This window comes from Microcebus murinus, chromosome 6 (genome assembly GCF_040939455.1).
Source record: "Microcebus murinus isolate Inina chromosome 6, M.murinus_Inina_mat1.0, whole genome shotgun sequence".
Taxonomy (NCBI): Eukaryota; Metazoa; Chordata; class Mammalia; order Primates; family Cheirogaleidae; genus Microcebus; species Microcebus murinus.
In genome coordinates, this window is record NC_134109.1 from 109,357,906 (window position 1) to 109,380,578 (window position 22,673).

General features: G+C 46.8%; 1 protein-coding gene and 1 pseudogene across 1 annotated transcript; one reads left to right on the plus strand and one right to left on the minus strand.

The window, feature by feature from the left end:
• Positions 1–409: 409 nt before the first annotated feature.
• On the plus strand, positions 410–2,278 carry LOC105854823 (insulin-like growth factor 2 mRNA-binding protein 2 pseudogene; annotated as a pseudogene).
• Positions 2,279–16,406: 14,128 nt separating this feature from the next.
• Positions 16,407–22,365, minus strand: CYP1A1 (cytochrome P450 family 1 subfamily A member 1). The gene is made up of 7 exons (XM_012735478.3): positions 22,243–22,365; positions 19,033–19,898; positions 18,381–18,507; positions 18,203–18,292; positions 17,986–18,109; positions 17,783–17,869; positions 16,407–17,614 (listed from the first exon to the last, which is right to left on the minus strand). The coding sequence occupies exons 2-7, from the start codon at positions 19,867–19,869 to the stop codon at positions 17,329–17,331; spliced, it is 1,551 nt and encodes a 516-aa protein (XP_012590932.2). The 5' UTR covers positions 19,870–19,898; positions 22,243–22,365; the 3' UTR covers positions 16,407–17,328.
• Between the last annotated feature and the right edge of the window lie 308 nt (positions 22,366–22,673).

Here is a 22,673-nt window from a genome sequence, read left to right on the forward strand (position 1 = left end):
GCCGGGCGCGGTGGCTCACGCCTGTAATCCTAGCACTCTGGGAGGCCGAGGCGGGCGGATTGCTCGAGGTCAGGAGTTTGAAACCAGCCTGAGCAAGAGCGAGACCAGTCTCTACTATAAATAGAAAGAAATCAGGCGGTGAGGGGAGCCAGGCTGAGGAGGAGAGGGGAAGTGGGAGGGGGAGGGGGCGGGGGCAGGGGGAGGCGGGGAGGAGGGCGCGGAGGAGGGCGGGGAGGCGGGGAGGGGGCGGGGTGGGGCGGGGTGGGGCGGGGTGGGGCGGAGAGGGGGCGGGGCGGGGCGGAGAGGGGGCGGGGCGGAGAGGGGGCGGGGGCGGGGGCGGGGGCGTGGCGTGGGGGCGGGGCAGGGGCGGGGCGGGGCGGGGCGGGGCGCGGAGGAGGCGAAGAGTCGGATGATGAACAAGCTTTACATCGGGAACCTGAGCCGCGGTCACCGCCGACGACCTCCGGCAGCTCTTGGGGACAGGAAGCTGCCCCTGGCAGGACAGGTCTTGCTCAAGTCCGGCTACGCCTTCGTGGACTACCTGGACCAGAACTGGGCCATCCGCCATCGAGACCCTCTCGGGTAAAGTGGAATTGCATGGGAAATCAAGTTGATTGCTCAGTCTCTAAAAAGCTAAGGAGCAGGAAAATTCAGATTCGAAACATCCCTCCTCACCTGCAGTGGGAGGTGTTAGATGGACTTTTGGCTCAGTATGGGACAGTGGAGAATGTGGAACAAGTCAACACAGACACAGAAACTGCTGTTGTCAACGTCACATATGCAACAAGAGAAGAAGCAAAAATAGCCGTCGAGAAGCTAAGCGGGCATCAGTTTGAGAACTACTCTTCCAAGATTTCCTACATCCCGGATGAAGAGGTGAGCTCCCCCTCGCCCCCTCAGCGAGCCCAGCGTGGGGACCACTCTTCCCCGGAGCAAGGCCACGGCCCGGGGGCTCTTCTCAGGCCAGACAGATTGATTTCCCGCTGCGGATCCTGGTCCCCACCCAGTTTGTTGGTGCCATCATCGGAAAGGAGGGCTTGACCATAAAGAACATCACTAAGCAGACCCAGTCCCGGGTAGACATCCATAGAAAGGAGAACTCTGGGGCCGCAGAGAAGCCTGCTGCCATCCATGCCACCCCAGAGGGAACCTCTGAAGCATGCTGCATGATTCTTGAAATCATGCAGAAAGAGGCTGATGAGACCAAACTAGCTGAAGAGATCCCCCTGAAAATCTTGGCCCACAATGGCTTGGTTGGAAGACTGATTGGGAAAGAAGGCAGAAATTTGAAGAAAATTGAACATGAAACAGGGACCAAGATAACAATCTCATCATTGCAGGATTTGAGCATGTATAACCCCAAAAGAGCCATCACTGTGAAGGGCACAGTTGAGGCCTGTGCCAATGCTGAGATAGAGATCGTGAAGAAGCTTCGAGAGGCCTTTGAAAATGATATGCTGGCTGTTAACCAACAAGACAATCTGATCCCAGGGCTGAATCTCAGCGCACTTGGCATCTTTTCAACAGGACTGTCCGTGCTGCCTCCACCAGCAGGCCCCGCAGAGCTCCCCCGCTGCCCCCTACCACCCCTTCGCTACCCACTCCGGATACTTCTCCAGCCTGTACCCCCATCACCAGTTCAGCCCGTTTCCACATCATCACTCTTATCCAGAGCAGGAGATTGTGAATCTCTTCATCCCGACCCAGGCTGTGGGCACCATCATCGGGAAGAAAGGGGCGCACCTCAAACAGCTGGCAAGATTCGCCGGAGCCTCCATCACGATTGCCCCAGCGGAAGGCCGAGACGTCAGTGAAAGGATGGTCATCATCACCGGGCCACCTGAAGCCCAGTTCAAGGCCCAGGGACGGATCTTTGGAAAACTGAAAGAAGAAAACTTCTTTAACCCCAAAGAAGAAGTGAAGCTGGAAGCCCATATCAGAGTGCCCTCTTCCACAGCTGGCCGGGTGATTGGCAAAGGTGGCAAAACCGTGAATGAACTGCAGAACTTAACCAGTGCAGAAGTCATCGTGCCTCGTGACCAGACACCGGATGAAAATGAGGAAGTGATCGTCAGAATTATCGGGCATTTCTTTGCTAGCCAGACTGCACAGCGCAAGATCAGGGAAATTGTACAACAGGTGAAGCAGCAGAAGCAGAAATATCCTCAGGGAGTCACCTCACAGCGCAGCAAGTGAGGCTCCCACAGGCGCCAGCAAAACGACGGATGAATGTAGCCCTTCCAACACCTGACAGAATGAGACCAAACACAGCCAGCCAGATCGGGAGCAAACCAAAGACCATCCTGAGGAAGAGAAGTCTGCGGAGGTGGCCAGGGACTCTGCAGAGGCCCTGTGAAGCGGGCGGGGAAGGCCAGCGGGGCTTGCCAGCCCCCCCAGGGCCTCTGCAGGCTCCCCAGCCATCCACTTCACCACGCACTGGGATCTCTCCTTACCTCCCAAGACGCTATCCCTTCTAGTTGCACTAACATAGTGAACGTGTTCAAAGCCAAGCAAATTTCACACCCTTTTTTTTTTTTTTTTTGGCAAAGTGTCTCTGTTGTACATGTGTGTACATATTAGAAGGGAAGATGTTAAGATACGTTGCCTGTGGGTTACACAGGGTGCCTGCGGCGGTAATATATTTTAGAAATAATATATCAAATAACTCAACTAACTTCAATTTTTAATCAATTATTAATTTTTTTTCTTTTTAAAGAGAAAGCAGGCTTTTCTAGACTTTAAAGAATGAAGTCTTTCTTTGGGAGGTCTGATAGTGTAGAGAGGAGCTTTGAGGCCACCCACACAAAATTCACCCAGAGGGAATCTCATCAAAAGGACACTGACAGCAGTTCTGGATCACCTGTGTATGTCAACAGAAGGGATACCATCTCTTTGAAGAGGAAACTCTCTTCATGCCTGTCCAGCTCATACATCCATTTCTCTTTGCTTCACAGGTTTTACACTGTTTTTTTGCATACTGCTATATAATTCTGTCTCTCTCTGTTTATCTCTCCCTTCCCTCCCTTCCTCCCCCCCCCATCTCTTCCATCCCCATTCTTTTGAATTCCCTCATCCCTCTGTCTCGGTCCCCTGTATCTATGCACCTCCTCGCCCCCAGGCAAAGCCGTGCTCTGAGTATCACAGCACACAAAAGGAACAAAAGCGACACACACAAACCAGCCTCAACTTACACTTGGTTACTCAAAAGAACAAGAGTCAATGGTACTTGTCCTAGCATTTTGGAAGAGGAAAACAGGAACCCATCAAACCAACCAACCAACCAAAGAAAAATTCCACAAGGAAAGAATGTATTTTGTCTTTTTACATTTTGGTGTATAAGCCATTAATATTCAGCAAAATGATTTCTTTCTTTTAAAAAAAATGTGGAGGAAAAATAGCAATTTATACAAGGTTGTTGGCCCAGGGCATTAAATTTACAGATTTTTTTAACGAGAAAAACACACACAAAGGCCGGGCGCTGTGGCTCACGCCTGTAATCCTAGCTCTTGGGAGGCCGAGGCGGGCGGATTGCTCAAGGTCAGGAGTTCAAAACCAGCCTGAGCAAGAGCGAGACCCCGTCTCTACTATAAATAGAAAGAAATCAATTGGCCAACTGATATATATATAAAAAATTAGCCGGGCATGGTGGCACATGCCTGTAGTCCCAGCTACCAGGGAGGCTGAGGCAGAAGGATCGCTCGAGCCCAGGAGTTTGAGGTTGCTGTGAGCTAGGCTGACGCCACGACACTCACTCTAGCCTGGGCAACAAAGCGAGACTCTGTCTCAAAAAAAAAAAAAAAAACACACACAAAAAAGCTACCTCAGGTGTTTTTTACCTCAGCACCTTGCTCTTGTGTTTCCCTTAGAGATTTTGTAAAACTGATAGTCGGAGCATTTTTTTATTTTTTTAATAAAAATGAGTTGGAAAAAAATAAGATATCAACTGCCAGCCTGGAGAAGGTGACAGTCCAAGTGTGCAGCAACTGTTCTGAACTGTCTTCCGCTAGCCAAGAACCTATATGGCCTTCTTTTGAACAAACCTTGAAAATGTTTATTAAAAAATATATATGAAAAAGAAAAACACAGAGAGAAAATATTGGAGATGCCCTGAATTTCATAGGGTACGCGCCATTAGGGCTTTTTGCGCTAAAGGATGAACATGTACTGGTTTATGTGAACAAGCCATTATACCACCAGACTGCAATGCCAGTTTCCTCTACTGCAAACAGTGTTCTGTGACAAAAAACAAAAGAAAAAAAAAAAAAAGAAATATATCCAGCTAACAAGAAAAAAAAAGAAATTAATTGGCCAACTAATACATATATAGAAAAAATTAGCCGGGCATGGTGGCGCATGCCTGTAGTCCCAGCTACTTGGGAGGCTGAGGCAGAAGGATTGCTTGAGCCCAGGAGATTGAGGTTGCTGTGAGCTAGGCTGACGCCACGGCACTCACTCTAGCCTGGGCAACAAAGCGAGACTCTGTCTCAAAAAAAAAAAAAGACCTAATATTTCATTATTCTGAATTTAGGAAAGGCAATGTCAAAAAGTCATCAGAAACAAACTGGCCACAAGAACAAGGAATATATTGTTGTTTTGGCTACCTCATTAATCAGAATGATAATAATAATATTTAAAATAAACATAACAAAAGTTAACCTAATAATTATTAAAAATTTTAGCCCTTCCTAAAGTAAAGAATTCTTGTTCTTTTATTTTAAACAACTTAGTATCATGGTAAGAGGCAACATAGAAACACAAAAAAAATTAGACTTTTTTTTTTTTTTTTTGAGACAGAGTCTCACTCTGTTGCCCAGGCTAGAGTGCCATGGCATCAGCCTAGCTCACAGCAACCTCAAACTTTTGGGCTCAAGCGATCCTACTGCCTCAGCCTCCCGAGTAGCTGGGACTACAGGCATGTTTCACCATGCCCGGCTAATTTTTTTCTATATATATTTTTCAGTTGTTCATATAATTTCTTCTATTTTTTTTTTAGTAGAGAAGGGGTCTTGCTCTTGCTCAGGCTGGTCTCAAATTCCTGGTCTTGAGTGATCCTCCTGCCTGGGCCTCCCAGAATGCTAGGATTACAGGCGTGAGCCACCGTGCCGGCCCAAGAATATGACATTTTTAGAATTCACATGGATAGCTCGTTTAGATTAAATAATTTGCAATACTGTCTGAAATTACAAAAGCATATATTTTAAATGATAACCGTTATTATAATTTTATTTAGATCAACACATAGGTTTATGTTTTCATAATTATGAAAGTAATATTAGTGTATCTGACTGGTAAAAGTAGTACAGGCAATTTATTAGGCTTTCTTTGAGAAAGTAAACCAAGTTTTGCATCACCTAGAATATTCCTAGAATTGCTAAAATTGTGATAAAATCAGAGATAAGTCATATTATCAAACCAGGCTAATTTCCAAGGATTTGTCCTAACTAGAAATGTTTTATTTTGTTCCTTTTATGTAATATTCCAATTATTAAATTACTTAAATTGGTTAAAAGCTTTGAGTGGTCTGCATCTTTTTTTACCTTGTAACTCAGTAACCAAAGTCATTACCTTAATTCAGTTATTTAATTTTTGCCCTGAGAGTTTAGCTGCAATTGGAGAGGGAAAAAAGTCTTTAAGGAACCAGCATATTTAAAGCAATATAAATTAAAATTTTCTTTTTCTTTTATAAATTCTTGAATTTCCTTATTTTATTTATTTAATTTTTTTATTTTTTTGAGACAGAGTCTCACTCTGTTGCCTGGGCTAGAGAGTGAGTGCCATAGCATCAGCCTAGCTCACAGCAACCTCAAACTCCTGGGCTCAAGCGATCCTCCTGCCTCAGCCTCCCAAGTAGCTGGGACTACAGGCATGCACCACCATGCCCGGCTAATTTTTTTTTTTTTTTTTTTTTTTTTTTTTTTTTTTTTTTGAGACAGAGTCTCGCTTTGTTGTCCAGGCTAGAGTGAGTGCCGTGGCGTCAACCTAGCTCACAGCAACCTCAAACTCCTGGGCTTGAGTGATCCTTCTGCCTCAGCCTCCCGAGTAGCTGGGACTACAGGCATGCGCCACCATGCCCGGCTAATTTTTTATATATATATCAGTTGGCCAATTAATTTCTTTCTATTTATAGTAGAGACGGGGTCTCGCTCTTGCTCAGGCTGGTTTTGAACTCCTGACCTTGAGCAATCCGCCCGCCTCGGCCTCCCAAGAGCTAGGATTACAGGCGTGAGCCACAGCGCCCGGCCTAATTTTTTTTTTTTTTTTTTTTTTTTTTTTTCCTTTTTTCTTTTACCAGAAATGTCTGTTGTATAATTTTTTCTATATATATTAGGTGGCCAATTAATTTCTTTCTATTTATAGTAGAGACGGGTTCTCACTCTTGCTCAGGCTGGTTTCGAACTCCTGACCTCGAGCGATCCGCCCACCTTGGCCTCCCAGAGTGCTAGGATTATAGGCGAGAGCCACCAACCTGGGCTGAATTTCCTTATTTTAAAGTCATGTAAGTGCTTAGTCTGTACAAACCAATTAGCACAGAGCTCTTAAAGATTCTAGGGGCACTTATCTGATTTAGTAGTTTTCTGTTTTTTAAATGTTAGATTTGTCTAAATGGGTTAGATACTCCTAAGGTGTGCATGCGATGAAAGCCTTTAGCATCAACACAAAGGCGGACTATTGTACAACTGAGCTTTTGTTTCCCTTTTTGTGCTAAAACTTCAGGGAGGTAGAAAACTTATTAAAATCAAAATTTTTCTACAGAGGACCCTGTAGCTACTGTGATTGTAGCTACTGTGATTGTAAACTGTATTTAATGAAAAACTACTCTTTTACCAACTGGGCTCAGGAATTAGGATTACAATAGGAAGCAAAAACTCAGAAAGTAGGAGTTTGAGGTTAGATGTTGACAAATCCAAATGAACAAGAGAAAAAAAAAAATTAGAACAAAGGCTGGGGGTTTGAACCAAGCAACACAGCTGAGCAGCACTACGCTGATGCAGGGACCTCAGACTGTGCTTCCAACAGCCCCAGGTCACCCTCCCCCAAGGCTGTGTCTTTCCTCGTGACAAGGCGTGGAATGCCCTGCACTATTTGGTCCACAAGACTGATGGACCTACTATGGTTAGTGTTACTTGACTTAACACACATTAAAAGAATACAAGATTCTCAGTTAAATTCGAATTTCAGAAAAATAATGATTACTTTTTTAGTGTAAGTATGTCCCAAATATTGCACGGGATATATTTATGCTAAAAAATAATTACAGGGGGCCCCGTCACGGTGGCTCACGCCTATAATCCTAGCACTCTGGGAGGCCGGGGTGGGATGATCATTTGAGCTCAGGAGTTTGAGACCAGCCTGAGCAAGACTAAGATCCTATCTCTACTAAAAATAGAAAGAAATTAGCTGGACAACTAAAAATATATAGAAAAAATTAGCCGGGCATGGTGGCGCATGCCTGTAGTCCCAGCTACTCAGGAGGCTGAGGCAGGAGGATTGCTTGAGCCCAGGAGTTTGAGGTTGCTGTGAGCTAGGCTGACGCCACGGCACTCAGTCTCAAAAAAAAGAGATAGTAGTTTAAAAATGCTCCTTTATAACAATCAGAACAAAATTTATCAGGGAATGAAAAATATCATTAACAGGTAAGTAAAAGTAACAGAAAATAAACAGGGTTAGTAAAGAGTTTCCTAATGAATTAAACCAAAGAGAACCACAAGGAGCCTAGGATATCCTAGGATAACAAAATGTAGCAATGAGAACTCAGCAGAAATCTGTGAAGCTCAACATTGTCCTGGAGACATAGTCTCCCAGCAGCAGATCTGGAAGACAATCAGTGGAGGGCGCACAGCAGGCCAGAACTGAGCACTCAAGAATTGACAGTCCTGTGAGATTGCCACTATGTGGGACCTTCATTTTGGTGAAGTTTCCAAACTGTTAATGAGATAAGGAGACCAACTGAAAGGCAAAGACAAACCTGGATTCATTAGACTTGCTGAGCACCAGGTAGCTACATGCATTTGCAAACACAGTCTTTCCCAACAGTGTTTCAGCCGTTCACACTCACGTTTACTGAACGGAGTATGGGGATTCTGATGGGCTCTAACAAAGGGTGTGATGGTTAATTTTGTGTGTGACCTCCACTGGGCCACAGGATGCTCAAATAACTGGTCTAAACACTATTTGGGGGCGTGTCTGCGAGGGTGTTTCCAGAAGAGATTAGCATTTGGATTGGTGGGCTGAGTAAAGCAGATGGCCCGCCCCGGTGTGAGTAGGCCTCATCCAATCAGTTGAGGGCCTGGTTAGAACGAAAAGGCAGAAGGTTGAATTAACTCTGCCTGACCTATTGAACTGGGATATTGCTCTTCTGTCCTTGTGCTCCTGGTTCTCAAGCCTTCAGACCCAGGTTGGATACCATCTATACCATCAGTCCTCTGGTTCTCAGGACTTGGAACTACACCATAGGCTTTTCTGGGTCTCCAGCAAGCAGATGACAGAGCGTGGGACGTCTCAGCCTCCAGACTTGCGGGAGCCAATACCTTATAATAAATCTCTGTTTTATATACATATATAGCCATATATATAGTCATATACAGAGTTATATATAGTCATGTATATAGTCATATGTAGAGTTCTATATATTCTCATATATGTAGCTACATATGGTCATATATATACACATATGCCCCTCCCTATTCATGCCCCGGTTCAGGCACTGCAGCCATAGAACCGAAGGCTGATCACTGATGGAGAACAAGGCCTTTGCAAGCAGACTCTGGCCCAGATTTCAACGCTGAAAGCCCCTGTCCACGTGGGACGGCAGAGTGATGGTGTCAAGTCCGGGCAGAGGCTGGACCCACACAGCCTCTGCTGCTCTAAGGGGCTGACGGGAGACACATCTTGGGGTGTGAGCCCCCTTTCCCCACACCAGCCCAGCTTTCTTCCTGAAGCGCTGTGCCGAGGCCAGCAGTGGCCATGCGTGCGCTGTGCTTGCCAGCAGGGTTAGACGGCTCTCACTCAACAAGAGGTTCAGGCCACTGCAAGGAACAAGCAAGCTGCAGTCAGCTGGAGAAACTTGCTTGGTGTGGGAGGATGAGAAATTTGGTGCCTAATCATTCTCATATTGGTTTATTTTCTACTTAAAAAGACAACTCGTATTATATGCTATAACACAGACAAGCCTTGAAAACATGCAAAGTGAAAGAAGCCAGACACGGAAGGCCATATATTGTGTGATTCCACTCATACGAAATATCCAGAAGGGGCAGATTTCCAGAAGCAGAAAGTAGATCAGCAGTTGCCAGGGAATAGGGGGCAAGGCAAATGGGAAGTGTAGGTTTATTCCAGAGATGATGGAAACATTCCAGAACTAGGCAGTGGTGATGGTTGTACAACTTTGTTAATATACTAAAACCCAATGAATCATGCAGTTTAAAATGGTAGAAAAAAATGTTTGCCAATCTTTGTTCTAAAAAAAATGTGAGGTCACGCCTGTAATCCTAGCACTCTGGGAGGATCACTCAAGGTCAGGATCGCTCAAGGTCAAGGTTCAAAACCAGCATGAGCAAGAGCAAGACCCCGTCTCTACTAAAAATAGAAAGAAATTAATTGACCGACTAAAAATATATAGAAAAAATTAGCCAGGCATGGTGGCACATGCCTGTAGTCCCAGGTACTCGGGAGGCTGAGGCAGGAGGATTGCTTGAGCCCAGGAGTTTGAGGTTGCTGTGAGCTAGGCTGATGCCACGGCACTCTAGCCGGGGCAACAGAGTGAGACTCTGTCTCAAAAAGAAAAAAAGTGAGGGAGGAATGGAGACAGCATATGCAAAACAATTTATGTAACTGTCTCAGTGATCACTTTGGAATTGGTAATATTAGTACTGATATTTTCAGACTATAGTGTAATGTAGGATAAAATAAATGCGTAATTGATAATGAGGATTGGCCAGGTGCGGTGGCTCATGCCTGTAATCCTAGCACTCTGGGAGGCCAAGGAGGGAGGATCGCTTCAGGTCAGGAATTCAACACCGGCCTGAGCAAGAGAGAGACATCATCTCTACAAAAAATAGAAAAAATTAGCCAGGCGTCGTGGTGCACACCTGTAGTCCCAGCTACTCAGGAGGCCACGGCAGGAGGATCACTTGAGCCCAGGAGTTTGAGGTTGCCATGAGCTATGATGACACCACTGCACTCTAGTCTCGCTGTCTCAAGGAAAAAAAATGAGGATATTCTAATTCATCATTCCCTTTTTCCTTGAGAGCCAGGATTTTTGGTATGGAAAAAAAGTAGATACAGATGTCATATAGAAATGGTTAAGTTTTTAAAAACATATCACATACTTGTATCTGTTATCTATGTATCTAATCTTTGTTTCTTTCTTTCTTTCAAGTGCTGGAACCAATGACCAGCTCACAGCAATGAGCATCCTAGTTCCCTAATCACAGATTATGATCCAGGGCAGCTTCTTGGAGGAACAGCTATTTACAAATCTGGGACAAGGAATGTAAAAGACAAGCCCGGAGCGCTTGGTCATACCAGTTAGAAAGGATGCTACAAAGACTACCAGAGCTTGATCAAGCCTTTCTGGAGCCAACTTGAAGAGACTCCAACTCTTGGAGACAGGACAATTTAAGTGTCAACAATAATAATAGGCTGGGCGTGGTGACTCTGTCTCAAATAATAATAATAATAATAATTGCCATGGATTAAAATCCATCAAATATGTTTGAATCCATGAGTTCATACTTTTTTTAAAAAGAGAGCTGGTTCTTCAGAGGAACCAGCTTACTAACTTCAAAAGTGAAAATCCAAGGTCAAGAATCAAGTATGTCTCCCACCTTTGCTATATGAACTATACCTTTGAATTACCAAATAGTAGATTAGAACAAGAATCCCTTAATAAAAGTATTCCAACTAATAAACGAAAAAGAAATAATAGAATTAGAGTGTCACTATTTGGCAGCCACCAATAAATTAATAAATCTGGGCATTGTGTCCAGCAACTACTAACATCATAAAAAGAGAGGAAGCCAGACATGGTGTGACTACCAAAGAAAGAACACAACAGCATCTGTAATGTTGTCAAAGGGGCTGAACCAGAGTCGGACCAAGCCTCTGGATCCAGCTGCCAATTTGCAACAAATGCAGAGGGTGAAGGCACATGTTGAGCTACAAAGTGAGCATGCAGTCAGTAAAATTCAGACGTTGGGAGACTCTGTAGGTCTGTGGGCCTTCTCCAACAGAAAAAGTGCAAGGGAAAGAAAGGGATGGAGGGGAAACCTGTAGATGAACAGAGACTTAAAAGACACGTCAAATGTTAAGAGATGAACAATTCTGAACTGTAGTGTCTAGGGACACACGCTTGGTGATAAAACTATAAAGAGCAGCAAAATGATTGCTATAAGAGCTTGGAGAGTGGTTAATTTTGGGGGGAAGGAGTGAGTTATAGTTAACATGAGACATGTGGAGGGCTTCTGGCATGGTTGATAAAATTCCATTTCTTGACCTGGTTGTGTTTACAAGGATTTTTATTATGAATAACACTGTTATGAACATTCATGAGCATATTTTTGTGTGAACATGTTTTTATTTTTTTCTGGTATATACCTAGGAGTGGAATTGCTGAGTCTTATGGTAACTGTATGTTTAACCTTTTGCGGAACTGTAGACTTTTCCAAAGCAGATGCATCATTTTATAATTTCACTGCAATGGATGAATGTTTCTTTTTAAGGACACTAAAATATAAATACATCATACTTCCTGTAAAAGACACTCAGCAGCCTCCAAAATGAGGCAAGCACAGATTATTCAGAACTTTCAGAAAGGATAACTTATTCCCTCTTCATGTGTATTCTGCCAGCTACAATTCCCTCAGTTGGAATAGAACAACTAGAAAAAGTTCAAAGCTTGTGTCTGACCTACCAGAAGTGATATATGACACCACTTCTGCTCAGAAAACGCAAAAAACTAGTCTAACTTCATTAACTAGAGTTGTCATGGACAGTCAATCACACAGCCCTTGATTTTCTTCTTGGCCAACTAAGGGAAAATTTGTGCTATGGCAAATGCTATTTGCTATACCTATATAAATACTATAGGACAAACAGTAAAAGCCACCTGACTCCCTAAAACAGATTCTGGAACATGTTTTCATTGCCTGAATTTCATAATTTAGGCCCTTGGCTTCCAGCCCTATTACAAGGACTAAGAGTTATTTTTATTCTGATAATTGCCTGTGTTACAACTGGCTGATGCAGCCTGTGTGGAATCTTAAGTGCTACTGCACAGCCATTGCCACATCAGATGGTCCAGCAACTCATCCTACAACAGAAGAAAAGATGAACTCTAGTTCAATTCCAGACTACGTTCAGTGGGTGCTCTTCTTGATCAACAAATTGATCTTAATCAGCAAGATCTTGGCAAGGATGGATATCCGGGTATAATGCATTAACATCCTGAGATTTAACTTTGTCCTTGACCAAAAAGGAGACCTGAGAAAGAACAGCCCCTGACAGCTAGAGCTATTCTGTTGTCCATGTGTTATTATAAGCTGTTCTGGTGTTCACTGGCCATTCTGTTCTCCTGTCCTCCAGTTCTCTTCTCCCAGAACATCATGATCAGATATGGTTACTTTGCAACCATGATAAAATGAAACAAAACAAGGCCACTTCATAATTCTGCCTAAGCACAGATAAAATCAAGTACCGTGTGCTACTCAACGATTACCCAATCATAGAATTATCCCTACTTTCTGATAGTATCCAACCTAGAGCTAACCCCAGCTACCTTAGACCTTCTCCCAAATCATGCAACCAAAGCCCAAATGCCACAATTGGTAATTCTAACACCCTCTCATTGAGCCTCATGGTTCCCCACTGCAATGAGTAATAAATCCACCTTGTCTAACTACAGGTGTTCTCCCTGTAGTCTTTGGCTGAAGGGCATTGACAACGTATATTAATTATATATATCTAAAAAACAAAAAGAAATAAAAGCTATTTGTATGTTTTTCTTCATTTTTGAAGAGCAAAAATCCTTGTAAACACAACCAGGTCAAGAAATGGAATTTTATCAACCATGCCAGAAGCCCTCCACATGTCTCATGTTAACTATAACTCACTCCTTCCCCCCAAAATTAACCACTCTCCAAGCTCTTATAGCAATCATTTTGCTGCTCTTTATAGTTTTATCACCAAGCGTGTGTCCCTAGACACTACAGTTCAGAATTGTTCATCTCTTAACATTTGACGTGTCTTTTAAGTCTCTGTTCATCTACAGGTTTCCCCTCCATCCCTTTCTTTCCCTTGCACTTTTTCTGTTGGAGAAGGCCCACAGACCTACAGAGTCTCCCAACGTCTGAATTTTACTGACTGCATGCTCACTTTGTAGCTCAACATGTGCCTTCACCCTCTGCATTTGTTGCAAATTGGCAGCTGGATCCAGAGGCTTGGTCCGACTCTGGTTCAGCCCCTTTGACAACATTACAGATGCTGTTGTGTTCTTTCTTTGGTAGTCACACCATGTCTGGCTTCCTCTCTTTTTATGATGTTAGTAGTTGCTGGACACAATGCCCAGATTTATTAATTTATTGGTGGCTGCCAAATAGTGACACTCTAATTCTATTATTTCTTTTTCGTTTATTAGTTGGAATACTTTTATTAAGGGATTCTTGTTCTAATCTACTATTTGGTAATTCAAAGGTATAGTTCATATAGCAAAGGTGGGAGACATACTTGATTCTTGACCTTGGATTTTCACTTTTGAAGTTAGTAAGCTGGTTCCTCTGAAGAACCAGCTCTCTTTTAAAAAAAAGTATGAACTCATGGATTCAAACATATTTGATGGATTTTAATCCATGGCAATTATTATTATTATTATTATTTGAGACAGAGTCACCACGCCCAGCCTATTATTATTGTTGACACTTAAATTGTCCTGTCTCCAAGAGTTGGAGTCTCTTCAAGTTGGCTCCAGAAAGGCTTGATCAAGCTCTGGTAGTCTTTGTAGCATCCTTTCTAATTGGTATGACCAAGCGCTCCGGGCTTGTCTTTTACATTCCTTGTCCCAGATTTGTAAATAGCTGTTCCTCCAAGAAGCTGCCCTGGATCATAATCTGTGATTAGGGAACTAGGATGCTCATTGCTGTGAGCTGGTCATTGGTTCCAGCACTTGAAAGAAAGAAAGAAACAAAGATTAGATACATAGATAACAGATACAAGTATGTGATATGTTTTTAAAAACTTAACCATTTCTATATGACATCTGTATCTACTTTTTTTCCATACCAAAAATCCTGGCTCTCAAGGAAAAAGGGAATGATGAATTAGAATATCCTCATTTTTTTTCCTTGAGACAGCGAGACTAGAGTGCAGTGGTGTCATCATAGCTCATGGCAACCTCAAACTCCTGGGCTCAAGTGATCCTCCTGCCTTGGCCTCCTGAGTAGCTGGGACTACAGGTGTGCACCACGACGCCTGGCTAATTTTTTCTATTTTTTGTAGAGATGATGTCTCTCTCTTGCTCAGGCCGGTGTTGAACTCCTGACCTGAAGCGATCCTCCCTCCTTGGCCTCCCAGAGTGCTAGGATTACAGGCATGAGCCACCGCACCTGGCCAATCCTCATTATCAATTACGCATTTATTTTATCCTACATTACGCTATAGTCTGAAAATATCAGTACTAATATTACCAATTCCAAAGTGATCACTGAGACAGTTACATAAATTGTTTTGCATATGCTGTCTCCATTCCTCCCTCACTTTTTTTCTTTTTGAGACAGAGTCTCACTCTGTTGCCCCGGCTAGAGTGCCGTGGCATCAGCCTAGCTCACAGCAACCTCAAACTCCTGGGCTCAAGCAATCCTCCTGCCTCAGCCTCCCGAGTACCTGGGACTACAGGCATGTGCCACCATGCCTGGCTAATTTTTTCTATATATTTTTAGTCGGTCAATTAATTTCTTTCTATTTTTAGTAGAGACGGGGTCTTGCTCTTGCTCATGCTGGTTTTGAACCTTGACCTTGAGCGATCCTGACCTTGAGTGATCCTCCCAGAGTGCTAGGATTACAGGCGTGACCTCACATTTTTTTTAGAACAAAGATTGGCAAACATTTTTTTCTACCATTTTAAACTGCATGATTCATTGGGTTTTAGTATATTAACAAAGTTGTACAACCATCACCACTGCCTAGTTCTGGAATGTTTCCATCATCTCTGGAATAAACCTACACTTCCCATTTGCCTTGCCCCCTATTCCCTGGCAACTGCTGATCTACTTTCTGCTTCTGGAAATCTGCCCCTTCTGGATATTTCGTATGAGTGGAATCACACAATATATGGCCTTCCGTGTCTGGCTTCTTTCACTTTGCATGTTTTCAAGGCTTGTCTGTGTTATAGCATATAATACGAGTTGTCTTTTTAAGTAGAAAATAAACCAATATGAGAATGATTAGGCACCAAATTTCTCATCCTCCCACACCAAGCAAGTTTCTCCAGCTGACTGCAGCTTGCTTGTTCCTTGCAGTGGCCTGAACCTCTTGTTGAGTGAGAGCCGTCTAACCCTGCTGGCAAGCACAGCGCACGCATGGCCACTGCTGGCCTCGGCACAGCGCTTCAGGAAGAAAGCTGGGCTGGTGTGGGGAAAGGGGGCTCACACCCCAAGATGTGTCTCCCGTCAGCCCCTTAGAGCAGCAGAGGCTGTGTGGGTCCAGCCTCTGCCCGGACTTGACACCATCACTCTGCCGTCCCACGTGGACAGGGGCTTTCAGCGTTGAAATCTGGGCCAGAGTCTGCTTGCAAAGGCCTTGTTCTCCATCAGTGATCAGCCTTCGGTTCTATGGCTGCAGTGCCTGAACCGGGGCATGAATAGGGAGGGACAGATTTCAATCTCCATGCTGAGAACCATTCTGCCCCCAGAACTCTGGCCAGAGCGTACCCCCTTGGGCTTCAGCATCTAATGCTGCGAGTCTCAGGTATGACTGTCCCTTGTCCTGCATGGAAGGATTGGCTCAGATATCCCCAAGACCTGAGAACTTCTCCCAGAGCCCGCTCACCCACCCAGCCCACCCTTCTATGTGTATCTGTGTGGTAGAGCCCTGATCACAATGAATTGAATGATGTGTTTAAGTGACAGTTCCCTCAACCAGTTTGGGAGGCTTTTGAAAGCAGGGACCATGTTTTATTTATTTTATACCCCAGTGCCTGGTTTTGAGAATACTCTTCATCAATGTGTGATAAGTTAGAGAGGGAAAAGTCAGTGAAGTGATGAGAGTCTTGTCTCCCGTGAACAGAATGCCTGAGAGCGGTAGCTTTGCCTCTTCACTGCTCCCTCCCCCCCGTGAAACCCAACATAGGTGGGGCTCAGGGAGACTATGTAGATGAGTGATATCTTCATTTAAGATCCAAAAAATCTCCACCTATAGGACTTTAAGAGAATATCTTTATTTAGCTCAAGTAGATGTTCCTCCACATTTTTGGATACTTGGGTTAGAATTTTCTCTATTGCATTAAATCAATGGTTCTTAAGCCCTTATATATGATAAATGCAAACATGCAAACACAATACAGACTAGAATAAAAAGGCTGGTGATTACAAACATTAAAAACAGACATACTCATACAGGGTGTAGGGAAGGGAAACAGGCAGAAGGTGATTGAAATACCACCAGCCCCACGACCCTCATCTTGGTGCCCAGAAATGTGCACTCCGTCTGCTTCCTGCTCCTCTTAGACACAAGTCCTCAGCCCCTCCTGGACAGAAACGGGCCTTTATAAGGCCAAGAGGCAGCCCATTTGTTCCTGCCTGCAGGGAGGGCAGAGGAAGGCGATTCCCCCAGGCACGATCCCCAGATCCATGGGGTCAGATTGCTCAGCGTTGTTCAAGCAGTGAGGCTACCTCTGTGCCAGTATCCTGAGTTGTCTTTTCTCTCCAGTCTTGGTGGCTCCCAATTGTCAAAGAGGTCTTGGTGTGGCGTGCTCTGTTTCTCAAACCAGTCAACACCCCATAGAGCCAGCCAGCTGCGGGGCCAAGGGGCTTCTGGAGAGCTCTTCAGAGGTTCTCAGAGGCCTCCTTCACCCTGCCAGGCCCCCTAGCTCAAGCACAACATCAGAAGGCTTCATCGGCTCCTGCTGTGTTCACTGTCTTGGTGGATATGGAGAGGGACAAGTCCAGGCTAGGGGCAGGCCTGATCCCTCAGGCTTGCCCACAGCTCTGAAAGCAAAAACAGCCAAGCCAGTCTCTGTGAGTTTCAGGCTGAAGCTTAGACACTCCCGGGCCAGCCCCCTGGTCAGGCTGCCCAGGCAGGCCAGGTAGGCAGAGTCTGGGCTTCAGGGTTCTCGGGCCCCTAACACCGCATCTGCACTTGGAAGTGCTCACAACGGGCATGCTTCATGGTCAGTCCATAGATGGGGGTCATGTCCACCTTCATGCCTGGCAACACGCTGAATTCCACCTGCTGCAGCAGGGTGGCCAGGAAAAGAAAGACCTCCAAGCGGCCGATGGTCTCCCCAATGCACTTCCGCTTGCCCAAGCCAAAGAGAATCATCTTCTCACTCAGCGCCTTGTTAATAATGCCATCAGGGGTGAGAAAACGCTCGGGACGGAACTCGAATGGGTCACCCCACAGCTTCCTGTAACCAGAGGGAGGCAGCTGAATTGGCAGGCTGGGGGCTCAGAAGCATCAAGTGGATTGAGCCCCAGCCCCAAAGGATGGGGAGTGGGCAGGGAGCCCACAGACAGGAGGGTCTGAACCCCAGGAGAGGAAAGGCCCAGCCTTTCCCCTGCCCATCTCGACTTACTGGTCATGGTTGATCTGCCACTGGTTCACAAAGACACAGTGCCCCTTGGGGATGTAAAAGCCATTCAGACTTGTGTCTCTCGTGGTGCTGGGGAGGAAGGAAGCTCAGTCAGGCTCACATGCCATGTCTCTCCCACTGCCCTAATCAGGTATGTGGACGGGAGTAAGGCACGTGTTGGAAGCAGCGGATCTATAGGGCTTTACCTGTGGGGGATGGTGAAAGGGACGAAGGAGGAGTGTCGGAAGGTCTCCAGGATGAAGGCCTCCATGTAGGGCAGCTGGGGCCTGTCAGACAGCCGGGGCCGCCGCGCCCTGCCGATCACCGCGTCTGCAGAATACAAAGGACCAGATTGGTTAAGGGGCTGCCTAGACCTTGGCCAGGCTTCTGACCTTGACCCTTTTGAAGGGAGCCACCACCTACCTAGCTCCTCCTGGATCTTTTTCTGTATCCTGGGGTTTGTCACCAAGTACATTAAGCTCCAGGAGATGGCAGTTGTGACTGTGTCAAACCCTGGACAAGGTAGAACAAAGGGAGAATTTAGGCAGGTGGTGGGTCAGGGCACTTGGGTACAGGAAGGGCACAATGGGATAATTCATACCGGCTCCAAAGATATCCGAGACAACATTAATGATCTTCTCATCGGACAGCTGAATGTTGGCATTCTCATCCAGCTTCCTATCCTGACAGTGCTCAATCAGGCTGTCTGTGATGTCCCGGATATGGCCCTAAGTAAGGAAGGTCCACAAGTGACCAAGATACCAAACTCAGACCTACCTCTCCATCTGCGCCTGGCTCCACGACCCCTAGCACCTTTGATCAAGAGATGACATCCCCTGAGGCTGTCATCCCAGCTTCTCTCTCCTCCCCAAAGCTCTCTTACCTTAGAATACTGTTAGCCTCATCTCAAGGGACACCTGACACACAGAGTCTGGTACTGTGACCATCTGGATGTGTTCTTTAACTTTTTTCTACCATGTGGCTAGGAGACAAACTCTCTAACTCTTCCTGGTCCTCTAAAAAGCAGCCCCGGGTCTTGCATGTGAGGGTGTGCAGCAGCCATTGCTGTCAGACAGAAGTGGAGAAGGGACACTGCAGAGGAGCTCTGCTTCCCTGCCAAGGGTGGAGTCCACTCCACAACTGGGTGAAGCCTTCCTGAGAATTTGCCAGACCACATGCTGTCCCTTATCTCTGACCTCACAGCCCCTGACCCTACCTGCTTTCACCACCACCTACCTCTCCCCAGCCTGTACCTTCTCAAATATTTTATAGTGCTCCTTGACCATCTTCTGCATGAAGCTGTAGAACTTCTTATTCAGATCCTTGAAGGCATCCAGGGCAGGGTTGGGCAGGTAGCGGAGGATGGGGATGAAGTCAGCTGGGTTTCCTGAGGCCACCATCTCCCCAAACTCATTATTCAGGTTGACCAGGCTAAGCAGTTCTTGGTTGTCATGGTCATAGCGCTGGCCAAAGCATATAGCACAGATCACATTGGCCACTGACACAACCACATACCTGTAGGGGTCAAAGTGCCCAGCCCCTGCCATCAGCTCCTGCAACTTGCTGATTAGGGCTTCAGCCTCTTTGCTCACGTGCTCCTCCAGGTAGCAGGAGAACGAGGAAGACGGGTCGGAGGCGATGGAGAAGGCTTTGAGGGCATTGTGGGCCAGGCGCCGGCGGGCAGCCCACACCGGTCCGGAGTCTGGGCTGAAGGTCATGCTCTGGCCATCAGTGACCAGGGTGAAGCTGTAGAAGTCGGGCCGGCCCTTGAAGTGGTCACCCTGCCGCACCAGGGCCTGCCGGATGGTGTCCAGGCCGCTCAGCACCAGCACAGGCGTGGAGCCAATGCGGATCTGCAGCACGTCCCCGTACTGCTGGCTCATCTTGGCCAGTGCCAGGTGCGGGTTCTTCCCCAGGGTCAGCACGTGCCCAATCAGGGGCCAGCCCCATGGCCCGGGTGGGCTCTTCAGACCCTTGGGGACCCGAGGCCTTGAGGCCCTGACCACCCAGAATACCAGGCAGAAGACGGCAGACACCAGGAGAAGCTCCGTGGCTGAGATGTGGAGTGGGAGTCCAAGTTCAGAAAGCATGATCAGCGCAGGGATCTTGGAGGGGACTGCTGAGAGATGGGACAGGAGGAAAAGCCAAGCCATCAGATGGAGGTTTGGAGGAGCCAACACCCTAGTGTCATCACGCTTGTCAGGGAAAGGGAAGCCTTTCCACCCCGAACTGCTGCCTAGACACGAAGAGGAAGAGGAGGTGGAAGACGTGTTTGTTAACTTGCCACTGTGTGCCAAGAATTTCACAGTCATTCTTCAATCCTGGCCACAAATCTATGAGAGAGACTGCAGTGAGGCGCAGGATAAGTAACTTGCCCAGGGTCACACAGCCAGGTAGTGTTGGGTACAGACCCCCAACCCAAGTTGCCTAATTCTAGGACACTTTCTCTTACCTGTACCAATCTGACATGGCATCTTGCAAACCAGTCTGTGATTTCCATATGGCCCACTACTATTACTTCACATGTGCCTAAAACCAACCTTAAATCCACCCACATAGCATCATCCTAAACAATATCCATGTGAAAATACAGCTTTGACTTGTTTCCCTAACACATGAAAATAGACACATAATCAACATTTATCACCCCAGATCCCTTTGAGTCCTACCTACCACACCTAGGAAAACCATACTATCAGAGGAACTAGGGATTATTTACTCCTTTGGCCTCATTTCACATCTGGGGAAATTGACCTCCGGAATAGGTACTCACTGATTTGCCCAAATTCACCCAGCAATCAGTGACAGAGCCAAGACTCAGGCCCCTAGGGACAGACAGCTCCTGGGAAGTTTCCATCTGCTGTCACGGGTACCTCCCTTTGAAGAGTGATCAGGTCAATGAAGGAATTTTTCCAGAATGCTCAGTTCTCTACCACTCTATCCCAGGATCTGGGAAATCCTGCCAGACCCCAGGACAGGGTGAGGAGGGGACAGGGGACAGAAAACCCACTGCCCAAGCCACACTGCTCTCAGCCCCAGCTCTCTGAGTTCAACTGGCCCACAGCTTAAAGCAGCTGGAGATCAGTGAGATTGAGCTCCCAGCCACAGAATTCCAGGCCAAGGTTTTCTTTGGGCTCAATTCTCAATGAATGAAGTCTGGGCCTTCCCCTTTTTTGTGTCACCTGAGAGCCAAGGATATTTGGAAGGCTCCCACTAGGCTGTAAAAAAGCTCCAGACTGGAATAGTGGAAATCAGGAATGGAGCTGAACTTAACAGAAGCTGAAACGATGCTTTCTCTCTAGGCTTGGTCTAGAAGGGCTGTGCAAATGCACAGGCCACTCTCTCTGAGGCATCAGGCTCTGCCTGGGGCATATGCCTGGTGCTGGGACTGAAGGTCAGGAGACGCAGTATTCCAGCCCAAGTGGCCTTGGACTGGTCATTTTACCTTTGTGGGCTTCAATTATAACAGGTGAGGGGGGGGTGACAAAATCTCCCAATTCAGAGAGCCCAATGGGATCCTAGGGAAGCAGAGACCCAGATCTGCTCTGGGGAACCACAGTCTTGCCCACAGGAGAAACACACAAGGCAGGCAGCTATGTGGTCCTACCCAAGCATTACAGCCTCAGAGTGTAGGGAGGCTTCCTGGAAAGCTGAATCCCAAACACACTAGACCCCTACTTCACTGCCAGCCCACGGTGTATCAGTGTCCCTTTCTTCACAATAGGTACCAGGACCTCTATCCTTTGTGAGGTGGTAGGAGGCCAAGGGAGATGTGACTGGTGAGTTTTCAGGGACCAGTGTTTCCAGCTCCCTACAGTTGGCAATCTGTCACACTGACTGCTTCCCAGCAGAGGACAGAGAAGACAGCCAATGGGATAGGAAAGGCCCCTGAGACTCCTACTCAGATTAGCCTCTCCTGTCTGGGTCAGGCAGGACATCTCAGCTCTGCCAAGCCATCCCTTGGGAGGGTAGAGCCTGCCAGGGTAGCTTTTAGATAGGGTGGGGTACAGCTGGTAAGAACCTAGCCTGCTCCCTCCATCTACCCTGCCCCACCCGGGGAGAAGCCCCTGTCATCACGTAGCCTGAGGGAGGGCTGCACAGGCTTCCCGCTTCCCTCAACTGTGTGCCTATTCCAGCCCCCCAGGTAACCCTGATGGAGAAGCCCTGAGTGGTCTGGGAGTAAGTGAGGGATAAAGCCAGAGCCTGAGTCCTGAAGTCCCGAATGGGAGGCCACCTACATCTAGAGGTCTGGTACTAGCTGTGTGACTATGGCCAAGTCCTGCTCTTCCCCTGGCCTTAGTTTCCCCTCTAGGGGGCTAGACTGAGTGGTCACTCAGGACATTCTTACCTAGCCTCCTTTTACAGAGGTGCTAGACCAGTGGCTACCTAGGAAGACCTGGAGGCACCAAAATTTTCTTTTTATTGGGAGGGAAGAGGCAAGCCAGAAGGCCCCCAGCACTCACCTGTGGCTGTGAGAAGGTGCTGAGCTGACCTGGGAAGACTGGACTGTGGAGCCAGGGACCCCCAAGGAGGATCAGAGAAGGCTCCTAGGAACTGTCACCTTCAGGGTGAGGGTGAAGGCACTGTCACCTTTATAGGCAGGCTCATGCATGTGGCCACGCCTCCTTCCCTGATGAGACAGAGGGAGGGGCAGCCTGAGGAGGGCTGATTGCTCCAGGATATGAGGGGGACTGGGGGGGGGGGGACAAGAACTCATCCAGGTGCCAGCATGTAAAGGGGTGAGGGCTGGGGACACCTGGGACTCCTAGTTCTAAGGCACCACATGGGCAGCGCAGAACCCAGCCAAGGTGGAGGTTTGAGGGAGAAGTCCCACGACAGCCCGAAGAGAAGGGCTATCGATCCTGGGGCACGGGGACTCCTCTTCATCATTTTT